Source organism: Trichosurus vulpecula, chromosome 7 (genome assembly GCF_011100635.1).
Source record: "Trichosurus vulpecula isolate mTriVul1 chromosome 7, mTriVul1.pri, whole genome shotgun sequence".
In the NCBI taxonomy this organism is placed as follows: domain Eukaryota; kingdom Metazoa; phylum Chordata; class Mammalia; order Diprotodontia; family Phalangeridae; genus Trichosurus; species Trichosurus vulpecula.
In genome coordinates this window covers 55894611-55918739 of record NC_050579.1, presented here as the reverse complement: position 1 = coordinate 55918739, position 24129 = coordinate 55894611, and the positions used below count along the sequence as shown (strand labels likewise).

General features: G+C 45.5%; 1 protein-coding gene across 2 annotated transcripts; it reads left to right on the top strand.

Annotated features, from left to right (window-relative positions):
* The first annotated feature begins 53 nt into the window (after positions 1-53).
* Positions 54-23544, top strand: DCLRE1B (DNA cross-link repair 1B). Of its 2 annotated transcripts, XM_036765862.1 has the most exons (4): positions 54-338; positions 1532-1697; positions 2159-2341; positions 21394-23544. In XM_036765862.1, exons 1-4 carry the CDS (start codon positions 150-152, stop codon positions 22467-22469), a joined length of 1614 nt encoding a protein of 537 aa, XP_036621757.1. In that variant the 5' UTR covers positions 54-149; the 3' UTR covers positions 22470-23544. The 2 variants fall into 2 exon arrangements, with proteins under 2 accessions (XP_036621757.1, XP_036621758.1); XM_036765863.1 differs by lacking the exon at positions 2159-2341 and having other exon boundaries at positions 102-338.
* Positions 23545-24129: the final 585 nt, after the last annotated feature.

Sequence of the window (24129 nt, the reverse complement as noted above, 5' to 3'; positions counted from 1 at the left end):
GCGCCGAGCCGCGGGCGTGGTGGGGGAGGGGCGTGGGATGTCCTTCCAGAGTTTCCGCTCCCGCCCTCTGCCCGTGACGTGCGGCCACCACTCCCCCAAGGCATGGGGTCGGGTCCCGCGCGCTGGCTCCGCGCGTGACCCTGCCCACGATGAATGGGACTGTGATCCCGCACACGCCCATCGCCGTGGACTTGTGGAACCTGCGCCGGGCGGGCCCCGCGCGCCTCTTCTTCCTGACCCACCTGCACGCCGACCACACGGAGGGCCTGTCCAGCACCTGGGCGCGACCCCTCTACTGTTCCCCGTTCACGGCGCACCTCGTGCACTGCCGCCTGCAGGTAGGGGGCGGCACGAGGGGAAATTGAGGCAGGGGAGGGCGGGGGCGGGGCAAAAGACAGCCCCTGCCTTCGGGGGGGGGCTTACGCTCCTTCTGGGGAGACCGTCGTCGTCTTCATCAAACTTTTACGTAGCACCTACTGTGTGCTAGGCTTGGGCCTACTGTGTGGTGGCCCTGCGCTCAGCTCTGGGGATACAAAAAGAGGCTAAACCCATTTCCTGGCCCAGCGCTCCGTGGCGCCACCTAGCTGTCATCATGTGTGGTGGCACTTGAATCTAATCAGGATGCAACAAGCATTTACTTACCAATTATGTGCCAGGTGCAATGTTAAACGCTAGGGATACAGGCAAAAGGCAGAAACAATCCCTTCTCTTAAGCAGCTCACACACCCATGCGGAAGAAAACATGCAGGTAACTATGTAACACGTATACATGTAGATTACATGTGTGTATGTGCACATGATACATCCATCTGTGCCTATATGGGATAAGTTGGAGCTAATCTCACAGAGAAGGCTCTAGCATTAAGGAGGATTGGGAACGGCTTTTTGCAGCAGGTGGGATTTTAGCTGAGACTTAACAATTAGGAGTCTCCACTGTTTGGCCAAGATCGGAGTAAGAAGGGGGGCGGGGGTCACTCCCCTGCTTCACTGTTACTGCATCTTCATCCTCCCTGGTGCAGATCTGTATGTTCTCTATCTTAGAGCTAGGCCAGGTTAAATAACTTGGGGGTGGGGGAGGGGGAAGAGTCAGTATATGTCAGAGGGGGAAAGATTTGAACCCACAACTTCCTTACTTTTATTAGCCTGGCTGCGCTGTCTAAATAATGTTATGACATACCCAATGTGGCAACTGTGAGAAAAGTGCTTTGTAAAATTGTGTATAAATATGAGCTATGATTTTTAGGACCAGGTGGTTGAGGGCTAACTGCAGGGAATTTTGGAGCTTTTCCAGTGTCCTGAGTCTTTAACTAAAATGCATTTTAAATAGCCCCAATTACTCTGTATCTTGGTGACTAAGTCTTAATGGAAGGGTAGATTATTTTGAAATTTGCAAAAAAGTTCCCATTCGATACTGCTCAGAAATTGGCTTTTCTGTGCTTCATTGAATGATAGCCCTTGACCCTGGAGGAGTATTGCTAAAGGGGGGTGAGTCCTGATTCCTCAATTGACAGCTTTTCCTCTCCCTGCTTAGGTGTCCAAGAAATGGATCCGGGCCCTGGAGGTTGGTGAGAGCCACGTGCTGTCTTTAGATGAGATTGGACAAGAGACCATGACTGTGACTCTGATTGATGCCAACCACTGCCCTGGATCTGTCATGTTCCTTTTCGAAGGATATTTTGGGACAATCCTATACACAGGTAGTCCTCCCATAAGGACTCTCTCTTTCCCCGACAGCAGAATTTAGACACATAGAATAACCAATAAGATCCCCCAAGCCCCTAGACTGTTGGTTTTGTCATCTAACCAGGCCAAGGCCTGACTCGACACCTTTATTTCCTTTTCTTTGGAGGTCTCAGAGGTCTCAGTACATAGCAACATTAGAGGTAGGAGAAGTGATAGGAAAGAGCTTCACAAGGCAGGCTCGACAGATTTCCCCAGTGTCAGCCCACCAGCCATGATTTCCAAGGAGGCACGAGCCACTAAGGATCCCTCTCCTGCTTGCAAACTTTAGAAAATTTGAGCTTCCTCAAAAACACCTGAACAAACAAATATCCATTTTCCTCTGAGGGAGTAAGAGCTCAGACAGTAGATGGAAAAGAATGCTTGTCCTGATATTTCCTTGTCTCAGTGTTCTCACTCCCACATACTGTCCTTCAAGGGGACTTCCGTTATACACCATCCATGCTGCAGGAGCCTGCCCTAAGGCTTGGGAAGCAGATCCATACCCTTTACCTGGACAATACCAACTGTGACCCTGCCCTGGTCCTCCCCTCCCGCCGGGAGGCCACCCGTGAGATTGCTGAGCTTATCCGCCAGCACCCACAGCATGATGTCAAAATCGGTGAGTGATTCCCCTTCATATTTCTACCTTTGGCCAAATAGCTGAGATTCTTTAAGTTTTGATTTAACTCAGCTACATGTTGATCCTACCACACAATTACAGTCATCTTGATCCTCTGTATTCCACACTGGAACAAATTTTTGTTTTAGTTTCTTTCTGAAAGTCTTCCTTACCCTGCTTCCTCAGCTTTTTAGTGGGTGTCATCTTTTGTTTATTTTTCCCAGAACAGCCTCCAGGGTACTGAGACCTGGCAGAGGAGGTTTGAGATTTCTTTCCTGCATTTAGCTCAGCTACTGCTAAAAGTCTTTTAAACAAAAGCACTTAGCTTCTTTATTTCTTGACATTGTCCTTTCCCAATGCTGCTCTGACACCTCACATTTAGAGAATTCTTCTTAGTGGAGCACAGAAAGAAGTTGAGCTGGAAGTAGGATGGAAAAGTTGGACAGATTTCTGACACCTCCTGAGCCAAGTGTCCAGTGTGTGGTCAGTTCCATTATTTTGTTTGCAGCATCTCAAATGCACACTTAGCAAAACATAAGTACTAACGCGCAACGTGAAACTGTTGGGTGTACTATTCTAATATGACAAGGTAAGCCAAGGAGCAGTTCCTCAGGAGCCTGCTGGACTTCGTTCTCATTTGTGACCCAAACCCTGACAAGCAGGTTTGACTAGTGCGTTGTTGGGGGCTAAGTGAGAGTGTGAGTGCATCAACACAAGGCCCACCTTTTAGAGAAACAGCAATACTGATGGTGAGTCAGAAGCAACATCTCAAGCAAAATCTTCATCTGTTGCCTCTAGAATAAAATATCAGCGCTCATTTAGCTTGGCATTTAAAGCCCCCTATGCCCTGGCTGCCACCTACCTCTCTAGACACATTTCATACTCCGCCCCCTCGCACGTTCTGTGTTCCTCATGCACTTGAAGCTACTCCTTCAACTAGGTAGCCAAAAGGAGGCTGGAATCCAGATCTCAGATCTTATTCTCACTGCGTGACCATGGGCAAGGCACTGATGGCCCCTGACTGTCCCTGGGCCTCGGTTTCTTCATCTATAAAGTGAGGAGGTTGGCCACCGTGGCCTCTGAGGTCCCTGCTTCTTCTAGGTCTATAATCCTATGATCTCCCATCTCTAAGCCGTGTGGGCTGTGCCTCAGGCCTGGAATGTATTGCTTTCCTTATATATGAATATTTGAATCCCTGGCTTCTTTAAGATTGATTCAGTGGTGTCCTATGTGATGCCTTTCCTGATCCCCACCTCTGGTTGTTTGTGTTTTGTTTTCACCTCAAATTTATCTTGTATTTATTCATCTGTTTGTGTTATCTCTCCCAGAAGAGTGTCAGCTCCTTCAGGGCAGGAAGTATTTCTTTTTTTGTCTTTTTATTGTGCTTTGCACATGGTAGGCACTTAATAGATGTTTACTATATTGAGCATCTTTCTCATATGAAAGGCAGCATCCATGGTTTTGGCTTTTAGTTGCTTTAAAGTTCTCTCTGTTACTGTTCTGCAAGTCAAGAAGACTTTATTGGGTTCTTCCCATGTGCCAGGCATCATATTAAGAAGTAGGGAGTCAGGAAAAGATAAAACAGCCCTTGTCTTCAAGGAGCTCACACTGAAGTGTGAGAGACAGAATAAAAATCACCAGGTGTGTATAAGCTACATGCAGAGTAGATAGAAGGAGATCCCAGTGAGGAAGGCACTGGCAGCTGGGGAGACCAGAAAGAACTTGTGTAGAGGGTGGGATTTGAGCTGAATTTTGAAGGAAGCCAGGGAAACTTAGAAGCAGAGGTGAGGAGAGAGGACAGGCATAGCAGGCAGGGGCCTCAGCCAGGGCAAAGGTGTGAAGAAGGGAGATGGAATGTCTTGTACAGTTGAGTAAGTGAAGAAGATGAACATGCAAGAAGACCAGAAAGGTAGGAAGGAGTCAGGTTATGAAGGTATTTAGATGCCAAAAATAAGAGTTTACATTTAATCCTGGAAATAATAAGAAACTACCAGAGTTTATTAAGTAGAGGAAGATGAATGATCAGTGTCTCCAATTTAGAAGAGTCACTTGGACAACTGAGTGGAGGAGGGTTTAGAATGGGGAGAGACAGAACTCCAAGTGAAGAGTGATGAGGGCCTCTACCAGGGTGTTCCATGTTCGAGTGAAGAAAAGGGAACATATATGGGAGGTTGTTCTAGGTTGTAGACCTAGAAAGGACAAGATCTGCCTTGCAACAGTCTGTTTATATGGGGAGCTGAAGATGACACAGAGGTTAAACGCCTAGGTGACTGGGAGGAGGGTGGTACCCTTGACAGAGGGAAGATTGGAGGAGGGGAGGGCTTGGGGCAAAGGGAATATTTTATTTTGGACATGTTGAGCTCGAGTTGCCTATAGGACGTCCATTTTCAGATATCCAGAGGGCAGTTGGTGAGGTGGGACTGGAGCATAGGAGAGAAGTTAGAACTAGATAGATGTATAGGCATAGAGATGATCATTGAACCCTTGGGAGCTGATCAGATTACCAAGGAAGGTAGGCCAAAGCCAAAGGAGAAACAGACCCAGGCCAGAGCATCTGGGGGACACCTACAGTGAGTGGGCATGACATGAATGAAGATCCAGTAACAGAGATTGAGGAGGGGCAGTCCAGTAGGAGAACCAGGAGAGACTGGGGTCATGAGAACCCAGAGAGGAAAGAGTGCCAAGGGACATGAGGAGATCAACAGTGTCAGAGGCTTCAGAGACTAAAAAGGCTGAGAAGATTGAGAAAAAGCCATTGAAATCTATTAGAAATTGAGCAGGTGCTCATCAATCACAGAATGGTTCAAGTTGTGGTATATGAATGCAGCGGAATGTTCTTGTAGTATAAGAAATAATGAGGGAGATGGTTTCAGAGAAACCTGGGAAGAATTGTATTTGCTGATGCAGTGATGTGGGCAGAACCAGATGAGCAATTTGTATAATAACAGCAATATTGTAAAGATAATCAACTTAGAAAGATCAACACAATGACCAGCCACAATTCCAAAGGACTCCTAATGAAACACGCTGCCCACCTCCAGACAGACATGGACTCAGAGTGTTGAAGCCTACTCTCTTCTCTTTCTTTCTTTTTTTTTTTTTGTTTTGGACCTGGCTAATGTGGAAATTTGTTTTGCATAACTATACTAATTTGTAATGGGTGTTATTTTTCTTGCCTTCTCAATGAATGGAACTGAAAATAAAATCAAATCGAATTAAAATTAGAAAAAAATTTAAAAGATAAAGGGCCACTGGATTTGGCAGTTAAGTATTGATAACCTGGGAAGGAGTGGCTTCAGTTGAATGATGAGGTCAGCAGCAAGATGGCACTGGGTTTAGAAGTGAGTGACAGGGGAAGAAGTGGAAGCACCCAGTGGTAGGTGGCTTTCTCCAAGACTTTTGTCTTTGAAGGGGAAGAGAAATAGAAGATGACAGCTAGCAGGAATGGTAGGAGCAAGTGAAAGATTTTGAAGGATGGGGGACATGGACACATTTGCAGGCAGCTGGGAAGAAGCCAGTATACCTCTCTCTGTCTTTCTCTTTCTCTCTCTCTCTCTTTCTCTTTCTTTCTCTCTCTCTTTCTCTCTTTCTTTCTCTTTCTCTCTCTCTCTGCCTCTCTGCCTCTCTCTCTCTCTCTCTCTCTCTCTCTCTCTCTCTCTCTCTCTCTCTCTCTCACTGCCTCTGTCAAATGTGAATCAAGGTCCACAACTGTGAGGGTGAAAGGAGCTGGTGCCTTGAGAGATCCAGGAGGGAGGAGGAGGTTTGGAAGAGCCTCTGTGGAGAGTGGGATATCAAATTGATTAAAGAGGAGTAGAGTGATTGCCTAGTTACTGGGAGGGTCCAGATGAGATTAGATAACAAATTTGTCATGGATCCAGTCTGCACAGTTTCATCATTTCCTCCAGCTCACATAAAAAGGAACAAAGGAGGGGGGTGTTGGGAATAGTCCTTGACTGGAGCTTGGTGTGGCAGGATTGGGTAATATGTTGCTTAGAGGAAGGAAAGGTTGTAGAGTGGTGTTGGTAGCGGGAGGACCTAGAAGAAGCAGTGTGGGGATGGAGAGCAAAGAATATTCTGAGGGAAGACTTCAGGATGTATTTAGTATAGACTTTGTATCACATTCCTTATAGCTTTTTTCCTTTTTCACTTTCTTCACATCTTCAACCCTAATGCTGTCTTTCTGGGTCTCAGCAGATGATTGCCAATGAACCGATGCGACCTAGGCCATCTAATGTTAATTCTCTTCTCTTTTCTTCACCCTAGAACTTTTCTGTATCTTTGAGAAGCATCTCTTTCTTCCTGGGTAAAGATAACCCGTTTTCCTGTGTTCTTGATCCAGTGAGACCACTGCCTTCCCAGTCAGCAAGACATATAACCTTGGTGTCATTTTGGAATCATCCTTCTTACTTACCCTGCATATACAATCAATTAATATATTTTCTCCTCCTCCCTCCCCAAGACAGCATGCAATTCAATATGGGCTCTACACATACCTTCCTATTAAACACATTTTCACATTAGTCATATTGCATAGAAGAATTATAATGAATGGGAGAAACCACGAGAAAGAAAATAAAACAAAAGAGAAAAGTGTCTGCTTCACACTGCATTCTGACTCCATTGTTCTTTCTCTGCATGTGGATAGCATTTTCTATCATGAATCCTTTGGGAAAGTTTTAGGTTCTTGCATTGCTGAGAAGGACTGAGTCTATCAAAGTCAGTCCTTGAACACTGTGGCTGTTACTATGTACAATATTCTGGTTCTGCTCCCTTCACTTAGCATCAGTTCACATAAGTCCAGGTTTTCCCAAAGTCCAACTACGCATCATTTCTTATAGCACAATAGTATTCCATTACATTCATATACCACAACTTGTTTAGCCATTCTCCAATTGATGGGCATTCTCTCGAGGTGCAGTTCTTGGCCACCACAAAAAGAGCTGCTATTTTTGTATGTGTGGGTCCTTTTCCCATTTTTATGATCTTTCTGAGATACAGAGCTAGAAGCGATATCGCTGGGTCAAAGGGTATGCACATTTTTATAGCCCTTTGGGCATTATTCCAAATTGCTCTCCAGAATGGTTGGGTCAGCTCACAGCTTCACCAACAATGAATTAGTGTTCCAAATTTCCCACATCTTCTCCAACATTTATCATTTTCCTGTTTTGTCGTGTTAGCCAATCTGATAGGTGTGATGTGGTACCTCAGAGTTGTTTTGATTTGCATCTCTCTAATCAATAGTGATTTAGAGCATTTTTTCATATGACTATAGATAGCTTTTTTTCCTCTGAAAACTGCCTGTTCATATCCTTTGACCATTTATCAATTGACTTATATTCTTGTAAATTTCATTCATTTCTCTATATATTTTAGAAATGAGGCCTTTGTCAGAGACACTGATTATAAAAATTCTTTCCCAGTTTTCTGTTTCCCTCCTAATTTGGTTGCATCGGCTTTGTTTGTGCAAAAACTTTTCAGTTTAATGTAATCGAAATTATTCATTTTGCATTTCATAATGTTCTGTCTCTTGTTTGGTCATAAATTCCTCCATTCCCCATAAATCTGACAGATAAACTATTCCTTGCTCCCCTAATTTGTTTATAATATCAGCCTTTATACCTAGATCATTTACCCATTTGGACTTTATTCTGGTATACGGTATACGGTGTCAGATGTTGGTCTGTGCCCAGTTTCTGCCATACTATTTTCCAGTTTTCCCAGCAGTTTTTGTCAAACAGTGAGTTCTTATCTCAGAAGCTGGGGTCTTTGGGTTTATCAAACAGTAGATTGCTGTAATCATTGACTACTGTGTCTTGTGTACCTAACCTGTTCCACTGCTCTACCCCTCTATTTCTTAGCCATTACCAAGTGGTTTTGGCGATAGTTGCTTTATAATACAATTTAAGATCTGGTATGGCTAGGCCACCTTCCCTAGCATTTTTTTTCATTAATTCCCTTGATATTCTGGACCTTTTGTTCTTCCAGATGAATTTTGATATTATTTTTTCTACCTCTACAAAATAATTTTTTGGTAGTTTGGTGTGGCACTGAATAAGTAAATTAATTTGGGTAGAATTGTCATTTTTATTATATTAGCTCCTCCTACCCACAAGCAACTGATGTATTTCCAATTATTTAGATATGACTTTATTTGTGTGAAAAGTATTTTGTAATTGTGTTCCTATAGGCCCTGGGTTTGTCTTGGCAGGTAGACTCCCAAACATTTTATAGTGTCTATAGTAACTTTAAATGGAATTTGTCTTTCTATCTCTTGCTGTTGCACTTTGTTAGTAATATATAGAAATGCAGATGATTTATGTGGGTTTACTTTATATCCTGCAACTTTGCTAGAGTTGTTCATTATTTCAGGTAGTTTTTTGCTTGATTCTCTAGGATTCTCTAAGTACATCACCATTGTCTGCAAAGAGTGATAACTTAGTTTCTCCTTTGCCTATTCTAATTCCTTCAGTTTTTCTTATCATTCTACCTCAGTGATCTCTCTTAAATCTGACCCCTCCTTGTTACTCTGCTCCTAGTGCTCTTTTCACCTAGACCAGCTGTCATCACAGTGGGGACTGGGCCCCCTCAGGGGTCCTGGCAAAACTCCAAGAGATGTGTGATGAACCAGTGTGGGGGGGGGGGATAGGAAGATGGGGCAAATTCCATCCTCTTTACAGTAGCCATGTTGGGGCTTGTCTCTACCGTCTCCCATCATCATCATATATTCCTCCACTTACACCACCCCACCAGGGTTGGGCAAACTCCAAACCTACCCATTTCTGCACTATCACTAGCCTCTGAGGGTAGTTATAAACTGATTTGGACCCAGGCACAAACAGCAATAGCTGGACAGGAAAATCATTCCCTCCCAGAATACCTCCCCTTTTCCCCTATGTCATCTTGTAGCTTTAGCAGGGTAGTGACTAGTGAGCAAGAGCTCTCCTTCCCCCGCCTAACTCCCATTGATCATTTTGGGTAGGACAAAGTAAGCTACATCTGTTGAGAAGGCATAAATGGGGCGTGATTATCCTTCCCACCTCTCTCCCAAACTCTTATATTTCTGTTGAGGATTCCAGTCTCCCAGGTTCATCATCCACTTGGTGCCTCACTCTTCTCAACATGTTCACCTGCCACATGGATTCACACACTTGCCAGATCTTATTTCCTCCACAGCATCTCTCCTCTTTGCCCCTCTCCTTTCTTAGTTCACACCCTCATTACCTCTTCCCTGAACCAATATAACAGCCTTCTAATTGGTCTGCCTTCAATCTCTCCTCCCAAAGGGCAGGTCTGACCATGTTACTGTCCTACTCAAAGTCTGATGACTCCCACTTGACCGCAACATCAAACATAAAGTCCTTTGTATGACATTTAATGCTCTTCCCAACCTGCCCCCATCCAGTTTTACCAGCCTGGAAAAAAAGTACTCCCACTTCCTGCCCTCAGTGGTTCAGCTAAATTGGCTTTCTTGCTGTTCTCACACTGCCACAAAAACACAACTAGAATATCCAAACACAAGGAATTAAGGAATGATTCCGTCCATTAAGCAAAACCACATAAAGAAAGGAGTGGATCTATATTGAAAATAATCCGTTGAAAATAGACAATTCAGATTTACTTATTGTTACTCAGTATGATCAAAACTGAATTTGTTATCTTTCCCCCTCTTCCAGATTTTCCAGTTACTGTCCAGGGTACCACCATCCTCCCAGTCACTCAAGCTCACAGCCTGGGTGGCGACATCTTTGACTCTTCACTCTCTCATACCCCATATCCCATCTGTTTTCAAAGCCATTTGATTTTTTAACTTTGTAACATCTCTTGTATATGCATCCCTCCTCCTTTTCTCTACCCTATTGTAGGCCCTCATCACCACAAGCTTGGGCTATTGCATTGTTCTCCCTGTCTTGAGTCTCTCTCCCCATCCCAGTCTGTTCTCCACTAAGCTGTCAGTGTGACGGTCCAAACAAAGATCTGGCCATGTCACTTCCCCTACTCAGTAAACCCTATGGGCCCCCTAACACCTCCAGGATTAAATATAAAATTCTCTTTTTGGCCTTTATGGCCTTTTATAACCTGCCTCTCCCCGCAACCTTTCTAGTATTAACATGCTACCATGTATGTACTCTTTGATCCGGTTACCCCCAGCTCTCTTACTGTTGTTCTTATAAACATCCCATCTCCTGACTGAGTGTTTTCACTGCCTCTTGCCCATCCCTAGAATGCTCTCCTTATCTCTGCCTCCTTGCTACTTTTAAGTTCCAGCTATAATCCCATCTTCTCCTGGAAACTTTTCCTAGTCCTCCTTAATGTTAGTGCATCCCTCTGTTGATTATTTCCAATTAATCCTGCATCCTGTTCATATTTAGTAGTTTGCACATTGCCTCCTTCATCAAACTGTAAGCTCCTTGAGAGCAGAGACTGTCTTTTCTCTTTCTTTATAGCCCCAGGACTTAGTACTTAGTGCCTGGTACCTAGCAAGTACTTAGTGTTTACTGACTGACTGACTGAATTATGTCTGGTGAGTGTTTACACAAAGAAACACATCCTGCTGAAAAGATGTTGTGTCCTATAATATGATTATTGCATTGTATAGTTTTCAATTGAAAAAGTTCACCTGCTTGGCTAGCTACATTGCTTGAATTAACAGAACAATTAATTACTAACAACCTGGTTTACGAGTCCGTTATATTCTCTAAGACGTAGAGGTTTTTTAAAATATAATGAAGCACTGCTCTCTCACTAAAGTGTTTCTGCATTATATTACAAATATTGTTTTTCATCCAACTCATCCTTTTTCAATTTCTGTTTGTTTAGTTTTAATACGTATACAATATGTTATAGTACAGTAGTACACGTAACCTCTCATTGATGAAAATGGATCTATGATCTTATCAAGTTAAGAGTTGTCTCCATTGATTCAGATTGCATGCCATCCCTGCTTGCCCATCTCATGTGACTTTTATCCATGTCTTCCCTGGTGGTCCATGGGATGTGCTGGAGGTTTTCCTTGTTTCTCTGGCATTGCTAAGATAGAAGTGGAGCCCTCTGGCTAGCCATCTGTCATTCTTTGCTTCTGCCATGGAACCAGCCCGTCTTCTCTTCCTGTCACAAAATTCCTCCACAACGTTCTTTACTCCTGTTCTTTTTTGGTGCTCCTCTAATATCTCATCTGCTAGCAAGTCCCATTGTTTCTACCTTAAAAACATCCCACCGTTCTGTTCTCTTCTCTGGTTCCACTGTTGCCACATAGATGAGTATAAATCCTCATTAGGGCTGGCCAGGCTTGTAAGAGCCTCCAGCGTGCCTTCCCTCTTCATTTTCATACCAGATGTCTTTCTTAAACACAATCATGTCATTCCTCCCCAAGATATCTTACAAGGTTTCAGCAATCAAAATTTATGTTCCTTTGGGCAGAGCCCCCACACATAAGGATGTGGCATATAAGGGCCAGGCACTGCCCTAAGCACTGGGCATACAGATACAAAAAACAGCAGACTCTCCCTCAAGAAATGGAAATTCTAATTGGGCTAGATTATGTATGGTAGTGATCTGGGGGGGAGGAAGGAAGGAAGGAAGGAAGCATATATCGCATGCCTCCTACATGCCAGGCTAAGTGCTTTACTATTCTCTTATTTAATCCCCCTGAGAGCTGAGAGGCAGGTGCTACTATTTTTCCCCATTTTACAAATGAGCAAACTGAGGCAGACACAGGTTCAGTGACTTGCCCAGAGTCACACAGCTAGGAAATATCTGAAGGCAGATTTGAACTCAGGTTTGCCTGACTCCAGGCCCAGTGCTCTGTGCACTGAGCAATCAGCTGCCTCTGAGGAGGATTGCTTTGGTCTGGGAAGTCACAAGGTGAATGGAGTCATAGGGAAATTAATTGACATGTCCTTTCCAGGAATGGTAGTGTTTGTTTGATTCCATTCCTAGAGTGATTGATAGAAAACAGTGTGAAATGTGGCACTATGACTGGGGGTACCCACATATGCTGAAGCCTCACCCACAGGAGCGCAGGCCCCACTCAGTTGCTTCTCTGTCTAGCATTACAAGGCCTGTAGCCCAACTAAATTACTTCTGTTCCTGTTCTCTCCTCCTTCAGTGTCTTTGCTCACACTCTTATGTTGGAGGTGTCTTCCCTCCCTCTTGCACTATTCCCACCCATCTTTTAAAGTCCACCTCAAATCACACCTTGTTCTGGAGTCCTTCCTGTTCTCCTTGCCACTCTCCACTCTATTAATGCCTTTATCTCCAATGTCCTTCCTTCTTAGCCTTGGCTTCCACACCTACTCCTCTCCTCAGACTGCTTTCTCAGCAGTGACCTCCTGTTCTAAGGGCCTCTCCCCTCAGTCCCTCTCCTCTTTGACCTCTGGAGTTTTCAACACTGTTGGCTGCCTGCTCCCTTCTCTTGGCTTCTGATGCTTTTCCTCCCTGTATAATGCCCATTCTACTCTCATGTCCTATTTCCTGAAGGGAGATGTTTCCCAAAGTTCTATTGTAGGCCCTCTTTTTTTCTCTACATACTCTCCTGTTGGGGTCTCATCTACGCTGTTCCAACTATCAATTCTATGAACTCTCAACAAGTATTTATTAGACTATTAGTATATGCGAGGCAGCCTGGCATAGTGGACAGTGAGCTGGCCTCAAAGCCAGAAATGAATAACTGGAAAACATTTGTAATTAAGCCCTTGCTATGCTAAGCCCTGGGGATACAAATACAAAAGTGAGATAGACCCTGTCCTCAAGGAAGTCTCTTCTAAACGGGGAGGAAGTCCTGGATTTAAGTCCTGCCTCTGATGCATGATGAGCAAATTATTGAACCTTTCTGTGCCCCAGGCAACTCTCTGAGACTTTCAGTTGCAGAACCATTGGTGCAGTGCAGAGATCAGCATTGGTAGAGGGAATTTCCTCAATGGGAGTTTTCTGTATCAATGACACACAGATCCAGCCCATAAAGAAAAAAAAAATCTCTAGGTAATAGAGAAACAAAGACAAAAATATTGGACTTTGACCTCTTCTCATGAGCACATTCTGTCTGCTGAGTAGCTTTCTGATCCTTCAAACCAGCATGCCTAAAACCAAACTCATCATCCCTCTCAACCCCCATTACCTCACAGCAGCTCTTCCTCTTCCCCTTCCTAAGGGCACTATCATGGACATGCTAAGACTGCTCAGTTATCCTTGGGCCATCCTCTCCTTACACCAAATACCCAATTAGTTACCAGGCTCCATCATTCTACTCTGTAATATCTCTCAAGCCTTCCTCACTTCTTTCCTGTCACCCACGGTCACCATCCTAGCTCAGCCTCCTAGTCCTTTGCCTCTAGTTTCTCCCATCTCTGATTCACCATTGATAGATTAATCCTCCTTGACAAATGCAGCAACAGTAATGGTACCAGTTGCACAGCCCACCAGGCCATCCCAATCTTATATTCTCCAGTTTTTGGTGGAACCAACTCTCAGGTACCATATGGGGACAGTTTTCCTTCCGAGGACTCCCCTTTAAGGAAGCAAGATACTGTGAATACCCATTGGTGAGCCCAGCAATCCATGTCTTGGGGGGAAGGGCTTGATCCCAAGTTTGCTTAATTCAGTACTTTTAGGAAAGATCATCAAGGCAGAGCTAGATTTTAAAATTACTTAGTTCTTCTCTCACAGTTACCTGAACACTGTAAAGATGGGAAGATCCCATTGTACTTACTGTTTATTGATACAAACTCTGTTACAAGGTATCTCATTTATGTATATGAAGACAATTCAGAATTCTTTGAAGATGTGACAATGGAAATAACCCTGGTGGTCAGGCATAGTAGTGCAAGCTTCTCTGCTGGAGAAGCTTAGGCTTCTGGATTGCTTCAGCTCATGAGTACTGACCTACAGTGGGGTTGATGTCCATCAGATGCTACAGTAGGGCGAAGGCTATTGAATGATCAAACTAAGTCCAGTACCAATAGGTGAACCCTGGGGTCCAGGGGTGCCTAGCTGCTTCACTGGGGTGAAATGGCTCATGTCAGAAATGGATCAGGTGAAAGGTCGTGTACTAATCAGCAGTGGGGTTGTATCCAGGAGTGGCCATTGCGCTTCCAGTTTAGATGAGGTAGGGAGATCACTCTCCAAAAAAACCAAACCAAACTCTGTTCAGTGACCGTCTGATAGTAACCATCAAGCAAGATAGAAACCAGGTTGAGGTATGCTCTGCAAAAGTATTCCAAGTGGATGCTGAGGTCTTCAGGTGCTCCTGTTTGTGGATGACATCGTGGTGACTGCATCCAGTACCAATCCATTGCAGAACTCCCTGAAGAGACTCTGTAACTACCCAGAGGCATTTCCCTTGTCCTTTCACGTAGGAAAGACCAAATGGGTAATGCACATCTATTGCCTAGACTTCAAGATGTGTCTTATAAAGCTTGTCCAACAGTGTACATATCTGAAACAGAGTACAGATGAGCAGTGACCTAGGCCTGGAGTTGAAAAAGAGGAGAGTGGGTCGTACCACTTCTTTATGGGAAATTAGAAAGCGCTTTTCTGGACCCTGAGCAAAGGCCCATCTTTTCAATATAAACTTTATACCAGTGTTGCTGTGTGGCAAAAACACCTGCAACACCATTGCTGATGAAGACCTCAAAGATGAGCAATGGAAAACGTGATGGGGGCTAAAAGGCTACAGCATACAGCCAGCAAAGAGTTCTGAAGAGAAACAGGAATAAAGGATGCCATCAAGGAACTGTATGGTGAGGCACATGCAAGAGGTCAGGGGACAGGTATAAGGCCAGAGTGCTTCACTGGAACCCCCAAATTGGAAAGAAAGCAAGGAAGGCCCCTGTTAGAAATTTCACAGACATGGATGTCTGTCTCACAGAACAGGCTGGCGTGGATGGCTTGTGATTGTCATCACTGGAGTGACCTCCTGAATGAATAAGGTCACAGATCCATTTGAATATTTGAGCTTCTTTGGTGCCAGTCCTTGGTCTTCAGTGGCAGTGAGTGCCATGGTAGTAGCTGATCCTTGCTCACCCAAACTGGATTCACGGGGTGGAAAGAACAGCCAGCAAGCCTCGGGACTATCTTTGGAGTAAAACTCCTATGGTTTTGGGATTGCTGTCTGTTCTGTTACCTGGTCTCTTCCTTCCTCCTGCCACAGCCTGAGTTGGGCTCCAGTGCCTGGCATACCTGATCTTGATAGCTCCCTTCTTTGATGTATGCTTTATGCAGTGGGACTTCTCTCTCAGTAACTCCTTATTTGATTCTTTTTGTTTTGGAGGCAATTGGGGTTAAGTGAATTTTTAGGGTCTTGCAGCTAGTAAGTGTCCAATGCTGGATTTGAACTGAGGTCCTCCTGGCTCCAGGGTGGGTGCTTTGTCCACTGCGACACCTAGCTGCTTTTTCATTTGATTTCTCCAGCAGAATATATGAAAGAGTGAAAAAAAATGTCAAGGAAAATGTGCCAAGAGCTCACTCTCCATGCCCCTGAGAGGGGCTAGGCTGGAGACCCCTGGGGAATGAGGAGGAGAGTCTTATAACTTTCAAAGTTCTCTCCCCTCAGGGCCTGTTTCAAGTTGTGGTGAGGGGCCCACCTGTGATATATAGGCTGGTGGGAAGTAGAGCTCAGAAATCTAGGAAGTATCAGAAGAATCTTAGGGGCCACTGAGTCAGTACTTAATCTGACCCAGAATCTTCAACAAGACTTCTCATGAGGGAGAATTTACTGCCTCCCAACATAGGGCATTCCACCTTGGGACACACCTGCTAGACATTCTACATTCTAAAGGCACAAAACCTCCCGCTGCTACTTCCACCCATTGCTTCTCCACCTGCACTCTGAGGCTAGCCAGAGTCAGTTTAAACCCTCTTGTCTGTGATAGCTCTTCAGAGCATCTAAAGACAACTATTATGTCATGGCCCCCATATCTCTTCTTCAAGCTAAGTATCCCGGGTTCCTTGAAACAATTCTGGTTTGGTTCAGTCTCCACTCCACTGCTGATCCCAGCGTAGATAGAGTACATAAGACACTATAGTAGCATATGAGTAGTGGAAAGAACACAGTGTGGATTCCCCCGTGTCCAGACCCTTGTGTTGTCTTCCCCCATTAGACTGTAAGCGCTATGAGGGCAGGGACTCTGGCCTTTCTTTGTATCCTCAGTCCATACCACTGTATGCTTAGCACTTAGTGCTTAATATATATTGATTGACTAACACTGAGATGCTCTCTCAGATACCCTGACTTCCTGGTTTCTCAATCAGCTCAGTTTCCCTCGCCTCTCCCTCAGCTATACCTCAGGTGGTCAGACCCTTGATCCTACCAGCACCCAAAATATCCCACTTCCATATTCATGGACTCTGACCATGCTGTACCTGATATTGGGTCATGAGCTTTTATCATTCCATTTTTCCGTGTTCCTTGAGGCCCCTTTGTCCTCACCCTGTTGCCTCCACCCCTCAGCTCTTTCCCCATGCTACCCTGCATTCCCTTAGAGGCAGCAAAGTGTTATAAGGGATAGAGTATAGTATTTTGAGCCAGAAAGATCTGAGTTCTAATCCTGATTCAGATGCTTACTAGTTGTGTGATTCTGGACAAGTCATTTAACGTCTGTAAGCCTTGGTCTCCTCATTTATAAAATGGGAATAATGATACAGCTCCTAGCCCTTGGGGTTGTTGTGAGAATCAGATGAGAGGACACACGGCGCACCATAGAAACGCGAGGTATTGTTACTGTCATTAGTGTTATTATCCCTTGTCTTGACCTCTTGGTGAGCCCGCCCAACTCGACTATACATTGTTCTCCACTCTCCAGCACCACATCCCCTCATCCTGTTATCGATCCTGCCATGCCGAGCTCCTGTCCTGGACTCTTCCTAACACCCACCTCATTCGACCTGGAGGAAACGATGAAACTGCAGACTGGATCCATGACAAATTTGTTACCTAATCTCGTCTGGATCCTCCCAGTAACTAGGCAATCACTCTACTCCTCCTTAATCAATTTGATATCCCACTCTTCCCATGGACCTCGCAAGGCACCAGCTCCTTTCACCCTCACAGGTGTGGACCTTGATTCACAGTTGACCCCCCCAAAAAAGAGAGAGAAAGACCTTTTGCCATGAGCTCCTTTTTCCTCTCCCCACTTACCTCACATCACTCAGACACTTCCCCCCATCTTCTCTTCCTTCACTCTTATCCCTGATAAAGAGGTGGTCCTTCTCCTTGTCAAGGCCAATTCCTCTACAGACACCCTGATCCTTCTGCCTTTTCCAGCAGATTGTCCGCTCTCTCCTCCTCTTTCTTACTTGCAATCTCTCCTTAAGTACTGGCTTCTTCCCAGCTGCCTGCAAATGTGTCCACATCCCCCCTCCTTCAGAATCCTTCACTTGGTCCTACCATTCCTGCTAGCTGTCATCCTCTACTTCTCTTCCCCTACAAAGACAAAAGTCTTGGAGAAAGCCGCCTGCCACTGGGTGCCTCCACTTCTTCCCCTGTCACTCAGTTCTAAACCCAGTGCCATCTTGTTTCTGACCTCATCATTCAACTGAAGCTGCTCTCTCTTTCTCTCTCAGGTGTAACCAATGGACTTTTCTCCATCTCTCCCCCTTTTTTCCCACTTCAGCATTTGATGGTGTTATTCACCTCCTCCCCTTGATACTCTTTCCTTTCTGGTTTTTCATGACCCTGCTGGTTCTCTTCCAGTCTATCTGACCTCTCCTAAGTCTCCTTTGCTGGATCTTCATCCATGCAGTTAGACAGCCAAGCAAATAGACTGCTGAACTTGGAGTCAGGAAATTGTGGGCTTCAATCCAGCCTCAGGTACTAGTTGTGTGACCCTGCTCCAGACTCTCAGCCTCTCTCAGCCTCTATTTCCTCCTCTATAAAATGAAGATAATGATAGCGCCTGCCTTACAGGGTTGTAAGGAGCAAGTGAGATGCTTTATAAACCTTAAAGCACTGTGTAAATGCTGACTGTTATTATTATTATTGTCTAGGTTATACCCATCCACTCTTGGTTTCCCCCAGAGACTGTGTCTTGCGTCTTCTTTTTGGCTCTTTCCTACCTAACCTGGTGATTTCATTAGCTCCCATGGGTTCAATTATTATCTCTATATAGATGATTCCAAGGTCTCTACATTTAGTTCTAATCTCCTGTGCTCAAGTCCCACATCACCAACTGGCCTTAGGATATCTCAAAATGGGTTTCCTTTAGGCAACTCAAGCTCAGCATGTCCAAAATAAAACACATTCCCTTTGCCCCAGGCCCTCCCCTCCTACTGTCAAAGGCACCACCCTCCTCCCAATCACTCAGGCTTACCACCTGTGTTGGTAAGCAAAATGGGCTCCTTAGCACTTAGTTCAACAAGTGCCCTTGAAGAGTTTGGCTTTTGTTTGCTTCCAGTAATTCAGTGTATTTCATTGAATCTTACTAAGTGCTAAGCCCCAGGCCCAAACCCCTATTAGGTGTAAAACCTATGTGGGTGTGGATTGGCAACTAAGGTGGGGCCCAAGGTGGGGCTAACTCCAGGGAGGGCCTAGTTTACATGTCTGGGACTGCAGAGGCTCTTAGACCACGTGGGTTTAAGTCACCTCTTTGTGACGATTCTAGGTCACATAGGTGAGTCGCATGTGTGACTCACCCCTGACACTGAAAAAGATATAAAAACCAGGGGTTGGCTGTCTGTTCTTTGGAGCTCATTCCTGCAGCAGTGGTGGTGCAAATGACTCTGGGCCAGCCCTTGTTCTGATCTCCCGGGCTGAACCTAGATGTTGGTAACCATGAATCTGTATTGGCTCTGTCTGTTGATGTTTGTACTTTGTTTGTAATATGCTCTGAAGTTCGGGGTGCTGGCTTTTTTCGCTGAATTAAGTGAATGATATTTGTGTGCTGAATTAAAGTAAGCTTGTCAAACCCCTTGACTTTGCTTTCCTTAGTTAAGCAGATCAGAAGAACCTGTGCTGTTGGCAGCTTTCTGGGAGCTGGCTGTGGGTGGATCGTATACCCCCACAGAAGCTGCTAGCTGGATTGTTGAAACACCACCTCCCTGTCATCTGCAGCTCCCCGCATCTCCAGCCTGTTGCTTTGCAGAGCTTGTCCTTTTTCAGTTTACTACATCTCTCATATATGTCCCCTTTTCTGCCCTCCCAAGAAACCCTCTGTCTGGCATTTTGGGACCTTCCTCACTGCCCGCTTTGCTCCCTTCTCAGTCTTCTCACGCTTTATTCTCTTCCACACATTCTGCCATCCAGCTCCACTCACCTACTTGCTCTTCCTTACACTGAACACTCAGTTTTCCATCTCTGTGCTTTGCCCTGCTGTCCCATGTAACTGGAATGCTTTTCTTCCTCACCTCTGCCTCAGTTTCCGTGGCTTCCTTCTAGACTCAGCTCCAGTCCTGCTTTCTGTGCAGGGCCTTTTCTGGTCTCCCCAGCTACCAGTGCCTTTCTTACTGGGATCACCTTCTATCTACCTTGCACGGGTCTCATATTGTTTCCCACACTAGAATATGAGCTCCTTGAGGACAAAAGTTGTGTCTTTTTTGGAATGATGTCTGATGCATTAGTGTTTTAATAAATCCTTCTTGACTGGTCCACATGAATATTATCATCTATCCCAAGCAGTACTGAAAGTCCGGTTGAGGTAGGTATGTAGAATGGACTTGTAGTGAACATAATTAACATGAGAGTTACGCCTGTCTTCATGAATGCCCAAGGAAAGAGAACGCCATTGACAGAAAAGAACTCGAGGAGGTTAAGGACTTGGACTCAGGGCTAGTTTCAGAGGTTGGCTGACTGGGATCTCAGCTAAATTGCCCAGTAAGTGAAGCCTGAGGAGACCTGATGGTCAGGAAGGAGAAGGAAGAGCTGAAAGATAGAGTTCATTAGGCTTGAAAGAGGTGTTTTTGATCCACGGGCGTTCCCCAGCTTGATCACCTACTTTTTTTGTTTTTGCAAACACCAGGTCTGCCCTTAACTGACAAAGATTTTTTTTTTTACCACCGAGGATATTCCAAAGACTGTGCCCAGGACGTGATGGTATTACCCAACACATTTTAAGGGAATTCGGCATGGGTGGAGTGATTACCCTCCCATAGTCCTGACATAGACTTAAGAACCATCATTAACCAACACCTTGCATTCTTCTCTCTATTTTCACTACCACGTCTTAGGTGTAGGCCCTCTCTTTTTCTTGCCCAGGATATTTTAGTGGCTTTTTCATTGGTGTTCTTACCTGAAGTCTTTCCCCTATGAGCTGTCTAAGATACTGTGCTAGATTCAGATATAGCTCCACTCATGTCACTGCCCTGTCCAGAAACCTTCAGTGGATCCTCTATTGCCTGCACAGTTTAGTTCAGATTCTCTAGGCCATCCAAGATCTGTCTGCAACCAGACTTTCCCTCACACAAAACCTTCAACTGTTCCCCAGATATGACCTGTGCTTCCGTGCTGTTCCTGTCACCTAGATTGCTTGTCCTCGACCCTAAATGTCCTGTTGAAATCCCAACAGGCCTTGCTCAAGTGCCACCTCTTCCTTGAATTCTTCCTTGAACCTCCCACCTGGAAGAGCTTTCACCCTTTTCCTCCACTCCTGCCACTTTTCTTTATACTTAATCCTGTGTCACAAGTGGCACTTTTTGCCTTTTGTCTACATGCCATCTCTCCTGCTAAACTGTCAATTCTGGGAGGGAACAAGGATGTACCAACTACTCTTCTCTTGATCTCTTGTAAAACCAAGCACAGGAGCAAGCTTTGTGTAGGTAATTATCGAATTTTAAATGGTAGATCAGCCCAGAGAGAAAATAGTATATCAGTCCTTAAGGGAATCAAGAAGGGCTCCAAGTGGGGTAGGACTGTCAAGGAAGTCTTGCTAGAAGGGATGGATTTTGAAGGTGGGAACGAGATGAGATAGCAGAGAAAACTGGGCCTTTAACTGGTAAGCCTAGCTGTTGCCTCATCCTCAGCTTGCTACTATCTCAGGTTCTTCTGATGCTGTTGTGATTTCTTTTTGATTTTAGTGACTTCTGATGCTTCATTCCTCCCCCTCTCTCCCATTTTATCTTTTTCTTAGGTCTCTACAGCTTGGGCAAAGAATCCCTCCTGGAACAATTGGCCCTGGAGTTCCAGACCTGGGTAGTGCTGAGTCCTCAGCGGATGGAGGTGGTCCAGCTAATGGAGCTAGCAGACGTGTTCACGGTGGAGGAGGGGGCTGGCCGCATCCACGCTGTGAATCGTGCTGAGGTTTGCTCTAGTGCCATGCTGCGTTGGAATTGCACTCATCCAACCATTGCCATCCTTCCCACAAGCCGGAGAATCCGTGTCTCCCACCCTGGTATTCATGTGGTTCCTTATTCTGACCACTCCTCCTTTCCTGAGTTGTGTGACTTCGTGGCTGCACTGAGGCCTTGCCGGATAGTGCCCATTGTCCAGGGAGGATGCTGTCAGGATTATTTTCAGGAAAGCCTGAGTCCCCAGCTACTCATTGAGCCCCGGGTGCCTCTGTCTGTGCAGCAATACATGGGGACCTTTTGGAACCCCCCAAAAGAACGGGGCCGTGTTTGGCTACTGGAGAGAGGACCCAAGAGGCCAAAGACCCAGGGTGTTATCTTTGAGTCGCCTGAGAGAGAATGCGATCTACCTCAAACTTTGAGAAATTTCAAGAGACCTAAGAGGAAGAACCTTTTCCCTCAGTGTAGGGACAGTCAGAAGCAGCCCAGCCTGCCTGTTTCGTGTGCTGAGGAACAGCTGCCTGTTCATCTAGAAGACTCTAATGGTGAGGATGGAGGGGATTGGCCAGTACCATTCTCATCAGAAACAGCAATTCAGACTGTGAAGGCTGCCCTCACAGAATTCTCAGGGAACCTGAGGCCTGCCGGTGAAGGAGACAGCCCTACAGAACTGGGGGAGCAGAGAAACTTGGGACCTCAGCATGTTTGTGAGAGAGAAGATGGTGGGCCCAGAACCAGTAGCAGCAAAGCCTTGACGCAGGCAACTGAGCCCTGGATCCTGGCACTAGAATACCTCCTAACGCCTCTGAGCTTCCTCCAGATGGGATATTCCTCAAGGAACTTTGACCACCAAGTGGAAATATATCTGAGGAGTATGGGTGGGGGTACCCATTTAGAGCTCTTGTCACAGTATAGATGAAAAACGAAAATGGACATTTGGTGTTTCCTTTGGTTTTTGTGGCATCTCTGAGTGTCTGATGGCTTGTTGGAGTGAAGAGGCCTGATTCTGGGCCATATTTGCTTGCTCTGCCTGGCCCCAGACTGCTGTAGGCCTTATAGAGCAGTGGTCTGGCTCACCAGAGTACCCAGAAGATCTGTCTGAGTCAAGAGATGCCACTTTTTTCCTGCTTGTCTCCCTCCACTGCTCCCCTCCCCTCATTCTCCTCATTCTGTTTTGTGACATGAGCATCATCAACCATATCCCCAAAGGATCAGTGTGATTGGGAGGTGGGGGGAGGTTCGGCATAAGTAACAACCCTGACAATCACTTACATATTGTGACTTCAGCCAGCTTCCCATCTTGGGGCCTCTGGAAGGGAGCAGGAAATAAGGGAGAGTCCAGGAACCGACTTGATGGGAATTCCACTCTTTCCTCCTCTTCCTCATGGGATTTGATCAGGCTTATTGCTGACCTATATCTTAGAACTCAGCCAGCTGTAAGGCTGTAGTCCCCAGCCATAATTAGCACTGGAACTCAGCTAACCATTGAGATTGGGGGTACAATGTAGAAATTTCCTCCCTTTTGGGGCTGCCCGGTTCTGCTGAAGCCCCTGGCCATTTGGCAGGGACAGAGTTGCAAGAGACCAAATGTCCTGCCAGATGTTCCTCCAGTTTGCATAGCTGGGATGTTTGCTGCCCCCCCGGCCTCTTGGGTTGAGCAAGGAGGCCAAGCACACAGCCTGTTTGTTTTAGTTTCCAAGGAGGAAACCATGGAGCCAGCTGGCTGGATGTGAGGGGGGTGTGCAGTTCTGCCCTGGCCTTCTGCTAACACCTTGACTGGATGCCAGACCAACCAGCTTGCTGGGCAGAATAGACCAAACAGTGGAGGATAGTGCTATCGCGGAGCTGCAGGGCTGGGCAAGCTCAGTATGTGGATAGAAACTGCCATGGGGGCAGGGCTAGGGGCCTGGGGGTGTGGTAGCTCCTCTTCCATATAGGACAGAAGAAATTTTCCCACTTCCCTAGAGGAAGATGTCATGAATTTAGACATACATAGTATTTATAATACTGATTACACTTCTTCATTGCATAGAGCCTTCTTATACTGAGGGCTACAAAGGTGGTCCTTACTCTGAAGTTTCTAGTCTAATTGTGAAGATTAGATACTAGAAAATAACAAGATAGCAACCAGTGCAAATGTATATAATGAGAGCTAATTGTCTAAACACCAGAGGGAGGGGTCAGATGTTCTCCTAGATGAAATAAATAGCTATTTCTGGAAGGCCTGCATGGACTGTCTTGTGTGACTTCTCTAGGCACCCCTAGCTGCCACGCTGTGGAATTCAAGGTGGCTGGGGTGATAAGGATGTCCCTTCTATGTAGGGCTCAGGCAAGGAGGCTTATCTCTTGGCAGCAAGAAGGGCCTCATGGCCTACACTGTTGCGGTTGGGTGGTTTTTTTCCTTCAGTATTTGGTAATCTAAAAACATACATGCAATGTTATTGGTGCATTTTATGTTTACCTTACCATCATTTCTCAGTGTTCTCCCAGCTCACATGTCCTTCGCAACAAAGGGGGAAAAAAAGGAGTTAAAAGGCACTAATACAGTTGCCCTGTCTGGCAGGTATGCAAAATTGTGG